Below are 12233 nucleotides of genomic sequence, written 5' to 3' on the forward strand. Positions count from 1 at the left end.
TTGTACAAAAATTGCCCTTTCACGACCTAAACTCTTATAGGTTTTTGCATCTATTCTTGACAACCAAAACACCGCGCCTTTTGTCACAATAACAAGTAATAATGTAAATAGCGTTTCGGCCATATAGTGACGACTGTGACTGGGCCGTGAGCGTTGCTAGCTTAGTCCGCGCCCCGAGAGGACACTTGGAGCAGACCCTTAACATCTGGAGGGCCCCACACCGCCCAGTACATAATGGCTGAGGTAATGACGCTAGAAAACTGATATTGAAAAGCTCTTTTCCGAATCGGTCGCCATTTGAGTGTCGTCGTGTTATAGGAAGGCGCGCAGGCGTGGTCGAACGCTTGTCGCCTTTGTTTGTCGGATGTTTGGCTAAACAGCTGAGCACTCACTCGGTCAAGGGGCTTTAGACCACGGGCACGCACAAAATAATATGAAAAACTACCACGAGCGTGGTTGGCCAGATCGTATCTGCAACCCAAAAATATCAATGTACAAAATTTATTTTGTAAAATACAAAAAGGTACAAAAAAACTCACAGTTAAAATGATATAAAAATATATATGATGGAAAATATACATACAAAAATGTTTTGAACGATATAAACACATCTCGAAATACAAAGTACAGAAATATTGAAATAAAGGCCGGTTTAACTAGTTCTTCCTTCCTTCCATGTCATAGGCTGTTCCACCGGAAGTGGATCCGAATGCCTTTGTGCGACTAGTAGTGGATGCTTTTCTTTTTCCACCGCTACCGCCAGGTGGCACTCGTGCAGCAGGACTAGGTGTGTTTTGCTTGCTTCTTGGTCGTGACTGGCGCTTTGAACCTTGCCGAACATTGGTGAAGTTTAGTTTATTTGTAAATCGTAACGTATTTTAAAGTACAAGTTATAGTTTGCCGGATTAACAAGCGAGGCAACACCTAACAACTTTTCGTTGTTAATCGCTTCGATAGGTCTACATCAGAGCAACTAAAAATAGTTAAGACACATAACTATAAATTATACGAAAGTTTTGTTCAGGTCCTAAAATATTTTAAATACAACATGTTTTTGTTTTGTTTTACATTTTGTGCGGGAAAACGTGTTTTCATATTTCTGTGATTTGTTTTTTAATAAACGGGATAACTGCTGTGATTTAAGCTCAATAATTCAAATTTCTGGATGAAGGCTGTGGTCGGCGGCCGGAGCAATCAAGTATAGCCTTGTTATACAAAGTAGAAAACATTATAAAAAAATGAAAATGAAAAACCCTAAGCACGTTATAAATACGTATAGACGTCATGTTCATAACTATAGATTGCAGTCTAGAGCTTGATTACAACCTGTGTTGGGTTGTTCAGCGACTCTCTTCGTTTCCTCTGACTCATCGTCGGAGCGGTCAGTTCTAACAGCATCCAGCTCCGGATCTGTTTCTTCTCCAAAAGATTCTTCCCCGTCATCCGAGCGCCCATCCTGTCCTTCAACTTCCAGCCGATCCTTGTTGTACCAGGCTGGTTGTGGTGATGGCGCGGACGACAGACGCTGCCTCTCTTCATCCCCTTCATCAGAGACTTCCCCGATCACCTCCTCCACATCCAAAGGATCGTCGGAAGTTTCGCGAGTGTCCGGACGAGATCTGGCTGAACCGGGCACGTTTCGCTGAACATTGAATTAAATGCTGGTTAAAAACGCTCTAAGCGTAAATTGATATAGAATCTTTGTCAACTTAATTTTACAAGCTTTTTTGTCCTTGTTTATTTTTATAAAACCATGCAAAGTGATGCAGTCTACGACTGACCTAAAGAAAATCGTTTGCACACCTAATTGCGAATGGAAACTTGTATTTATCGTGGTTTTGATGAGGTTGGTGCGTATATGATAAACACACCGAGATTAAAATGCCGATTTTAAATTTAAAACGCATATTATTCTGCATTAGAATCCTTGTGTGGTGCTCTAAGACAAACAAACTAAGCGATTTGGAAATTTGATCCTGAAATACTTTAATTCACCTTGCAACAATTTTAAAACTAAAACAAAAATAGTATAAATCATACTTACATCGAGGTTATCACTTTCAATTCGAGATTGCCGATTTCCAGCGCTCGCTTCGACGACGTCGTTTGGACCTGGGGTTTGTGGGGGACTTTTCGGTTTGACGCTGTGGATAGATGCGGGGGTGAGCGGGGGCGACGTCGCGCGGGGTTTGGGTCTTAGAGTTCTCTGCTTCCTGCGGTCGAGCAACCTCAACCAACGCATCTTGATATCGTACCACCTGGGCAAATGACGTACAATTCCCGATAAAATTAAGGCATACTTGGGTTTATTTTAAACTCTTGAGAAAAACAAACAAAAGAGAATGTAAAACGTTCAAGGTTTCAGTTTGAGGTTTTTTTTTCTATACAACATGCACTATTAGTTTTTTTTTAAACTTTTTGTTAAAAAGACCTTTCTTTTTATATTTTTTTTATGAAAATACTTTTACTTTTTTTGTATCCTTTAATAAAAAGACTTTTGCTTTTTTGTATCTTTTTAATAAAAAGACTTTCCTTTTATTATACAATACTGACCAAATTAGGTTTTTTAAACGTATTTGAAAACAGAAACCAAATGTCCAAACAGTAAACAAATGTGTCGCAACTCGTAATGGAAGCGATTTAAACGTTCTATTACCTGGCGCATTGGTAAATTCCCCATTCGTTCAGGATAGAGGTGGGATCTTTGATGAACTGGTGACTTTGGTTGCTCTGTTGCCATAGCAATGGCTGTACGTCAACTTTGAGACGCGCCAGGTCACGCTTGATAGAACTGGTCTCCTCCAGACGCATCTTGGTCTCAGAGTTGAGCCGGATGTTAAGTCCTGATCGCGCGTCGTTGAGAAAGCGCTCAACCTTAACATATTTGAGTAATAATAGTCTTATAATAAAACTTTCATTCTTCTCTTGTCCGCTCTAAATATTTATACGGTAAAATATAGGCTTGGTGCCCTCAGTAGAATTTGTTTGTGAATGAACATCTTAATGTGTTGATTTTTTTCAAACATAGAAAAAGTCTAAAAAAAGAAAATGTATTGCTTTGATTGTACGTTCGATTTTAGGGGTTCTTGACAGATTTTTTTAGTTTTTATTTATCATTGGCTACGAAATAAAAGAATGGCCACATTTGCTCGTAGCCGAATAAGACATAGAACTGATAAGAAATGAAAGCTGGTATATTAAGCTAAAAAAAATCGTTTACCACAAATATATTTTATATGTCATTACCTGAGCTATTTTCCCCTGCGCTTCAATTAAGTCCCGATGTACTTTTTCGTGCCGGTTTCTTTCCTCGATTGCTGCCGTGTCATGCTCGTCGATTCGCTGAGTCACCTGCTGCAACTGCTTCTTGGTGACGTCGTGCTCTTTCATGCGCAACTCGTTCTGCATGACTGACTTCGTCTCGGAATCACTCTTGAGAAGATCAAGACGTTCCTGGGTCTCCCTCAAATCTTGTGGAAGCTCTAATTTCAAAGTTTATTTCAATTTTTTAGCAATGTTGGGGCATTGTTAACCATCTATTTGTGGTAAACTACAAAATTAAACGAATTTAATGGCTTGAGAAGCGCACCGCTTCGAACAAAAATCAGTTAGCAAGGTCTAAAACTTTTAATGTAAATTTTCACTTCGCTATATAAATAAATGGCATCATTAGTTTATCTGTATAAAAGAGTAAAAAAATATTAAAATAATAAAACGTAAAATAAATAAAATACACCCAAGACTGACATGGACAGAGACAAGCTGCGTTTAACGCCAACCACTAAAGTAAAAAAAATAAGAATCATGATACGTGAAGTGGCCCCAGAAAGCCACTAATAAAACACGGCCCAGAGGGAAGCGGTATGTAAATGAGGGACGTAACAAAACACGGTAGATAAGTCCGGACACAAAGCTTTGTCGTAGTATTATACAAAAAAAATATATATAGTACAAAATAATAAAAAAATTAACGTTCAACAAAACCCTATTTTTTTATTATTTTTAATTTTATTAAGTTTCTTAGTAAAATCTTTAACAGAAAAAACATTTAATCAAAGGCTGAATAATGTTCATAAAGCTGCATGATGGGGCTTTATACCTCTCAACGCATCCTGTAAAATGTTTATATCTTTATTGAGGGTTTCTCTCCACTCGGCGGCGCTATGCACCAGCTCATTGTGCTCTTCGCGAACTTTTGACTGAAATTCACTCATTTTCGCCTCGTATGTCTCTTCCTATATAAAGTCAAATATATTAATTTCAGGAGTTAGATATATCACTTCAGACCTTCCAATAAATAAAGGCAGTCTAACCTGCTGCGTCATGCGGACTGTTATTGCAGCTAGTCTGGTGCCAACATCAGATACTGCCAGGGAAAACTTTTTCTCTTCTTCCGCAAAACGAGTCTTAATCTTCAACATATAAACTAATCATGAAAGAATTTACGTGGGACCGTCGGTAAAATACATTCAGGAACAAAATATATTATTAGTTGTTGCCTATCGTTTAAATTTTACTTGAAAACGATGTTTATATTTTCGAAGCATATGTTTATAGCAGTGGTTTATAAACTAGTGTGCCTCAAGAGATTCTTAAGTGTGACCATCAGCAACTTTTTGTATGTTGGGAAAATAAGTTATTCGTATTACAAATAGGCATGCACGCAAGCATACGAGACTTTAATGCAACAACACACACTATCCATTAGACCAGGGTTTCCCAAACTTTTTGGAACCACGGACCACAATTGGTGAATCTGTTTTTTCGCGGACCGCAATACAAAGCAAAAAATAAATAAAACCGAAGTTTATTTATTTACAAAACTGACAACATCAATGGGTACGATCCGATTGCTTTTATCTGCTTCGTCTGACAGACTTTTGTGTAGCGCAGGAAAACGGCTGGAATAATCTCAACAAAACAGCCATTCCGAATGGAGATAACAATATATTATTATGTCATAGACGAGGAATATGAGAATTTTTCGTAAACAACTTTTTGAGTACAACAAAGGCACAACAAGTAACATTTGCGATACTGGATAACAAAAGCTTTCGAAATCATTAATTGTGAATAACTGCGGCAATTTTTTTGACATGGTGCGTACTGCACAACGTATATGTGTGACTTTTTATTTTCTTGTCATATCGCCACGGACCACCTGTGCAGTCGCCGCGGACCACAGTTTGGGAAACCCTGCATTAGACAACTTATGATAATAAGGTTTATCACAAATTAACCTGTCGTCTATTTGAAGCAGTTGTCGAGTTGTAATATTGTTGTTTGTAGAAACTGTGCCGCTAATTATTTTAATTTTTCAAGTGTTCCGCAAGCTCAAAGAGTTTGAGAACCGCTGGTTTATGGAAACAAATGCAAACCAAGATGAAATACTAATTGATGAAAACATGTGTATACGTACCTCAGCTAAAGTTTTGTCCTTGTCCTTGCCGACCTGAAACTGAAGTCCACCAATGGCTTGCTGGAGGCTGGAAAGGGCGATCCGTAGCTGATCTTGCACGCCACCTATCTGCGAAACCACACGGATCGACTGTTCTTCGCGTTTCCTGATCTCAGCGAGCAAAACCTTCTCAAGTGCTTTTCTATTGAAAATAAACCTTATTGTCTGATATGTTTATTAAACATTTGACATGTGATGATATTTCTATTGAAGCTAACGATGTCACACTTATAAAGCAATTATACCGATCGTTAGAAAACTTTTTCTCGAGATGATGAAAACCCTCCTCAACGTTTCTCTGATTGGAGGCTTGCTTAGATCGCTCGGTCCGCCGCATTTCCTTCAATGCCTGCATCTCTTCCAGGTATATCTTTTGCTGCAGATTCCACCTTTAAATCGACGTGACTCATTTATGGACCTCTCTTTAAAATTTATTTTTTTTATTTTCTTATTTTAATTTTTTTAAGTTCAAAAACATTATATATAAGTAATAGATTGTTATTAAAATAGAGCGGTATTTTTGGGAACACAACCTGGCGCTGGGCTAGAATCCTACCACAACGGATATTATTTGGTTTAGGGTACGTTTGGGTTTGAGTAGATTAGGCAATATTATTAAATAATAATACTTTGTCCACCCTCATCCAAACACTAAACGACACCCTAACCCAAATATTGTGCGTTGCTTTAATAATTGTTTCAATGCTGAGGTAGGATTCTAAACCAGCGCCCACAACATTTTTCTATTGAGATCGACGCAAAACACATTTACCTGTTTTCCGTCTCTTCTCTGAGCCGCTTTTCGAAATCGACTCTTGCGGCCTCCTCCCGCTGCAGGAGCTTTTCCACGTCGATGAACTTCTTTACCGCTTCTTCACGGAGTCGGACTTCTTTTTGTAGGAGCTTGTCGCTCATTTCTTCCACTGCCGTCTGATCAAAACAGGAATGTGGAAAAATGTATTATTGTAATAAACACTCAATTGATACGGTGTTAAACAATTTTACGAAATGCTGGATGGGCCGTCGCCCTGCGCGAAATAAAGTGTTCCAATGGCTTCATTTTTATTTTTTTAAGTAAATCAGTCACTATCGTTAAGAGCAAGTCACAACATGCCTGAGGCTAAGCATGTATTCCAAACAAACAAAGCCACGAAATAACTTTACTAAGTCGCTAATGGAATAGTCGTATTCTGGTGATAGGCGCAACTTCGAATAAACCACTCTCAGTTCAGGCAAACGGACAGTAAGCTTTAACTTATGTACGTAAAATATTCAACGTTTTCAGAAAACGTAGGTCATTTTTTCGGCCATACTGGTATTGTTTTTTCGGAGATCGATTTAGCGTTGCACAAAAACACAATTGCAGGAGTACGTTATACGTTATAGGTTTAACTAAAGAGCTGACAAGCGCAAGTGGTGCGACTCACCTTGATCTTATTGTGTAGTTTCAGCCTCTCGCTGGCCTCGGAGTGATCGTGATCCTGCCGCGATTTCTCGATGGAGTGGAGTTCCTCTTGTCGTTTGTGCGCCAGGTCGTTGATTGCGGTCTGTTGCTCGGACAGCTTCAACGTCAACTGAAAACCACGCAAGGTCGGGTTAAAGGGAATAACTGGGTAAAGGTTAACCATCGCAGCACATACGTATGCCGAAAACATTGTTTGGACTCAAACAAATGATTAATTTTAACTGCTTTATACGTATTAACCTAAAAACAGACTTAAAGGGGTTTGGACAGAAAATGTATATATACCTGGTGCAGAAAATACTTCACAGACAGGATGGCTATCATTACAAAATCATTTAATTATCACATAAATTGAACGAAACCTACAGGATTCATACAATATCTATAGATTACGACCGACAAAATAGACCCATTTTTTTTTATATAGATCCCGTTAAGACAGTGGTCACCAAACTTGGCCGAACATAAATTTGTTTCTACTTTTATTAAATTGATTATTATTAAAAGAATAAAATTTTAATAACTACATGTAACAAAAAGAGTAGTAAGTATTAATAAATGATTGTTCATTTTAAAATTGAATGAAAAAAATCGTTTGAAATTGCTTTTGACAAAGTTTCAACTCTACCATATCTTTATTAAATAAACGTCGCGGGCCACGGGCTGTGGTTTGGCGACCCCCACTTGAGGACGTCAGTTTCCAGGTCTGGTGTGTTATATGAACGTGAGTTACATAAAAATCTATTTTATCGTATACCTGTTGGACTTGTGACCGTCCGTCGGACTCAGTCTGAGTAATCCGACTTCGCATTTCTGTAAGGGCGTCGCGTGTTTCGGCCAGACGAGACTCCAGTAAATGCCTTGCAAAATAGTTAGAATCAGCAGTTGTACGTGTTAATTTTGTTTGACCAAATAACGAAATTAAAATGCCAAATTCTATTAGATTTAAAGGCGGCGTCTATATTGCATTCTTTGAAAAGTTACTTTTGTACATGGAGAAGCATGTGTTATCAAGGAAAGGTAAAATAATTTTACTTATGATAATGCTTTCTACGACACTTTATCGTAAGTATTGTGGCTAGTAACAATTAGCACACCAGAATTTATTGTTAGGATGGTAAATTACGAAATCAATGAAAGTCGGCCTCACAAAAAAAAAAAAAAAAAAAAAGTGTTTGATAATCACAAGCGAACGTTGCAAAACTCACCGAAGTTGAAGGTTGTTTTGTTCAGCAATACTCGTAGTGTCCTTCTGCATGCGTCCTTGTTGAAGCGACTGTCTCATTTCATCTTCCATCCGTTTCGATTTCTGCTTTGTCTCGCTTTGAAGATGTGCAAACTCCATGGCCTACACAATTAAGCCTTAAGGCTCATTTACACATCAGCTGCTCTTAGCTGAGCTGGGCGTGAAAAGCGCTTCAAAACGTAACGTTTTTGTATAGCTGCACTGGGTTTGAGTTTTGCAAAGCGTGAAAAGCTCTAAACAGTAGAATTTAAATACAAATTACGCTTTGCTCAGCTCAGTGTAGCTGTAGTATAAACGGGTCTTTATTTACATTTGTTAAAGTGTATTGTTTGACAATGTTGGAAAATTGTTGGGATACCTGCATTTCTACCCTATTCTTTAGCTGGTGAAATTCGTCGACGATGTTCTCGGAGGTTTGGTCGCTCTTTTCCCATTTGCGCGAGATGTCGTCGATTCGATGACGTAATTCAGCCACATGTGACGTTTGTGTGTCGCGCTGACTGTCTGACTCCCTCTGGACGTTCAGAAGAATCTAATCGCAAAAGAGAATGTTTGGAATATAAGATTCAGTATTAAAATTTCACTGTATCTCAAACTTTTACTTTAATAAACTTACATATATATGTTGGAATAGAGAGTTTCAAATCGTTGCGAATAGCGTAAGATTATATCAGTTATTTCACCAACAGTTGTTTTTTCCTTGTAACAGTTAATCGTTTAAAATAATTTACAACCATTCGTCACCTGCTCAAGTTTCTTTGAGTGTGAATTAAGGGTCTGTACGTTTGCCTTTTCTCGGTGCAATTTTTCTTCAGCTATACGCAATCGAGACGTCAGCTGACTGATGACATCATTACTCGAACGAATGGTTTCCATAAGTTCGCGTTGATTTTGCTTTTCTTCTTTTACAGTTTCTTTCTTGCTCAATTCTGAGGCGCGAACATTGCTTTGTAACCGGTACATCTGTTGTATATAACACCACCAATTAAAATATCAATATATGATCTCTCGGTCAGTTTTTGTTGCATATTTGTGTAGTACATAACTTTATGTTTTCGAAAGGTTACTTTTTAGTTTTTAGACGCACAGTTATGACGTAAATTTGTGACGTCATCTCTAAAAACTTTCTATGCGTTCCGGTAAGAAATTTTTTCATTGTTCAGGTAAGAAAACTATTTTACTTTCACCCCTGCATAAAAGCAACCATGTGGGAATTTTTTGTATACTACCCAATAAATGAACAGATAATATTTAGTATTTACCCATTGGCTTGCGCATGGCACAAAATTTCTTATAATGCAAATTTTTAATAAAGTGTGCCGCGACTGCCACTAAAACATTTTTCAAGTTCAGATAATTCTAATAATTGTCGGTTGGTTTGCACGAGGGTGGTCTAAGATTGCCAGAAACTGAGGTGTGATGCGGCCAACCCTAGTTTGGACTAAACAAGTTGCGCAAAGAAAAGTGTAAATATTGTGCGTATATTTAGTTCTACGAAAAATGAAATCCGCTGTGGGTGTCATAACTAAATACAAGACGGGAATAACAACGGGAATATAATAAAAATACCCCTTCGACAAGGTTTTCTAGCGAGCCGTAGTCGTTAAACGAAATCTACAGTAGGTATATATGCCTTTTTCATCGAAAAGAACGTTAACGTGGATCAATTAAAGTTATACTGCTACCGGTAAACGCAAAAGCAGCTGGTAGTGTTTTTTATTGTAACGACACACTCGTCGGCCACTGTTTTTCTAAACAAAATAAAAAAATACTAGCGTACGCTACCTCCTCGAGAAGTGCTTTGTTGGCCTCTTCAAGCATTGCAACGCGATTGACCACAGCTTGAATGTGAGCGCCAACACTCCCATCACTATCGCGTGACCTAATGCAAAAATATCACAATTAATGCAGGCAAAATTATTTAAAAATGTATATTTTAGTAAATCGCCGTGTTGAATAACAGAGACTTCTATTTAATTTAAAAAAAAAAAAAAAATGGTGTGAATCGTGGGCCTGTTGACGACTACAGCCTTGACCTATCCTACAAAGTGAGTTTCTCTTGTAATTTATTAAGTCCTAAAAACAAATTAAAAAAACGTATTGTTTTATTTTTTCAGTAGAGTTAGAATTATATAGAATATAGATCATACTTGTTTTTAATTTTGTTCTGTTTGCAACCTTAGTTTAAAAAGTATATTTATAAAACATATTTAGAGTTGAATGTTAAAGTACAGTTACAAAGTGTAAGAAAATACCGTATTTCAGTAAAAGAATTAGTCCCATTCCACAACTGAGGAATCCGTTGCTTTGAATTGGTAGCGGACAGCGGAATAAGGTTTCTGTTGGTAGCTTGTTCACCAACAGTTGCCAAAGTAGTTCCATATTCCTTATCACCGATTACGCTTGGTGACTTAGAGCTAGAAAGTCCAGGCAGTACTGCCAACCTGTGCCTGCCATAAGGCTGACCATCCATTCTTGCGGCACTCATTGACGTTTCACTTGAAACAAAACTAATCTAGTTATCATTTGTGATGTCACAGTTTCAAAATATTTGAACTCTAGATGCTGTAAAAATGTTGTCAGTCCATTACACTAGAACCGTACTATTCCTAATTACGTTAAGTGCTCTCTCTACTAAACCACATATATAACGAGATAAAGCCTCAGCCCAATGAAAGTAACCTGATAGGTAACGAAATTGATTCGTTGCCTTTTTGTAGAAACATGATACAGAAGCAACGTTTGTTTACCCTTAAAAAAGCTCGGAGGGACGTGTGACAATTTATAAAGCCACACAAACGATCTAACGCCAAGCTCATAAGTTATTTTAGTTTTAAGTTAGTGAAAACGTAAGATTGTTATTTTTAAAACTTGACTGGCGGGCTGCACTGAGCTAAATTCACAGATGCCCTCTTGATATGGAGTGTGCTCTATAAGTGCCACTGCTTTTCAGTTCTCAACTCGCGTGGGTGACTTCGTTAGCAAGTAATGACGACAAGAGCTTAAATTTTCATATGGATGGTGGACTACCTATTCTGCATTTAAAATTCGTTTTTTCTCATTTGCTTCTGTTATTAACCTTAAGCACATTACGCTCTGTAGGATAGATAATTAAGTTTACATTTGTCGAGATTTACTGTCTTTCGTCGCACGAAAAATTAATGTTTAACAAAGATGCTTTTTATTGCCTTAGATACAGCCAACATCTGAGACGCTGAAATATAAATGTTTAAGGTGTCTTTTTAGGGTAAAACGTCGTTTATCTACTATTAAATCACAAAAATTTAAGCGGTCCCTAGGTATAAGGCTCTTAAATGCCTCGGACAGTGTAAAGCTTTTCACTAAAAGTCATTAAAAGTATACTTTACTCGAACACAAAGTCAACTAGAGAATTAACATTAACGTGAAACAGGGGTGCTTATCACTGTAGTGTAGAATCTTTATCCATATTAGTTTGTCGTGGACACAATAGTAGAATATGACTAACACATACATTTTTTTCTTCTTTTAATATGACCTAGACCACAACAGTCTATTGTTCTTCAACAAAATATTTGGAACGCAACTGAAATATCGCTCCAACGGAATTTTATTTAAAATCGTCTTCCATGACGAACAAATAAAAAACTGAATAAAACAAAAAGTTTTAACTATAAGAGTAACACACCGATTTTTTCAGCTCACGAGAACTCCGTAAACAAAGTAAGCTGAATTCTGTTCGTACATAACACAGCTATACGTGTGAGGCTAAGACGTACAAGTCGTACAGTAGGTTATCTATTAAACAACCCGGGTCAAGCAACTGAGCCATAAGATCCACATTTGGCAGTCAATTGCAAGTTAAGCTCTCGCATCAAAAGTAAACGTTATTTGATAAACTAGCTCGATTACGAGAAATAACTCGACTTAAAAATAACAAAAAATGCAACTTATAGCTAGCAAATTGTTTTTTGTAGAACATTTAAAATATATAGCCAAATTTTATAAAAAAATGCTTAATGAAAACACTTCAACACAAGTCTTTGCAGAAAATCAAAGTTAAGTCAAGACATTTGCTCAAAAGA

At 37.4% G+C, this 12233-nt stretch overlaps 1 protein-coding gene across 1 annotated transcript; it reads right to left on the reverse strand.

Annotated features, from left to right (window-relative positions):
• Nucleotides 1–524: 524 nt before the first annotated feature.
• On the reverse strand, nucleotides 525–10792 carry LOC146167993 (coiled-coil domain-containing protein 154-like). The gene is made up of 17 exons (XM_083389073.1): nucleotides 10425–10792; nucleotides 9955–10051; nucleotides 8914–9132; nucleotides 8528–8701; nucleotides 8132–8271; nucleotides 7681–7783; nucleotides 6886–7032; nucleotides 6231–6388; nucleotides 5704–5847; nucleotides 5420–5600; nucleotides 4314–4412; nucleotides 4100–4235; nucleotides 3247–3482; nucleotides 2657–2874; nucleotides 2045–2258; nucleotides 1327–1642; nucleotides 525–829 (listed from the first exon to the last, which is right to left on the reverse strand). Exons 1-17 carry the CDS (start codon nucleotides 10655–10657, stop codon nucleotides 657–659), a joined length of 2988 nt encoding a protein of 995 aa, XP_083245199.1. The 5' UTR covers nucleotides 10658–10792; the 3' UTR covers nucleotides 525–656.
• Nucleotides 10793–12233: the final 1441 nt, after the last annotated feature.

This window comes from Ascidiella aspersa, chromosome 1 (genome assembly GCF_963924565.1).
Source record: "Ascidiella aspersa chromosome 1, kaAscAspe10.2, whole genome shotgun sequence".
NCBI lineage: Eukaryota > Metazoa > Chordata > Ascidiacea > Phlebobranchia > Ascidiidae > Ascidiella > Ascidiella aspersa.

Bases quoted from the DNA above. Each gene is read 5' to 3' on its own strand.
- LOC146167993 (XM_083389073.1), bottom strand. From the start codon at position 10,657: ATGAGTGCCGCAAGAATGGATGGTCAGCCTTATGGCAGGCACAGGTTG. The intron at 5,601-5,703 runs GTATAATTGCTT...TATTTTCAATAG, and splicing joins AAAAAGTTTTCTAACGATCG to AAAAGCACTTGAGAAGGTTT. The intron at 2,259-2,656 runs GTAATAGAACGT...TCATTTGCCCAG, and splicing joins GGAATTTACCAATGCGCCAG to GTGGTACGATATCAAGATGC.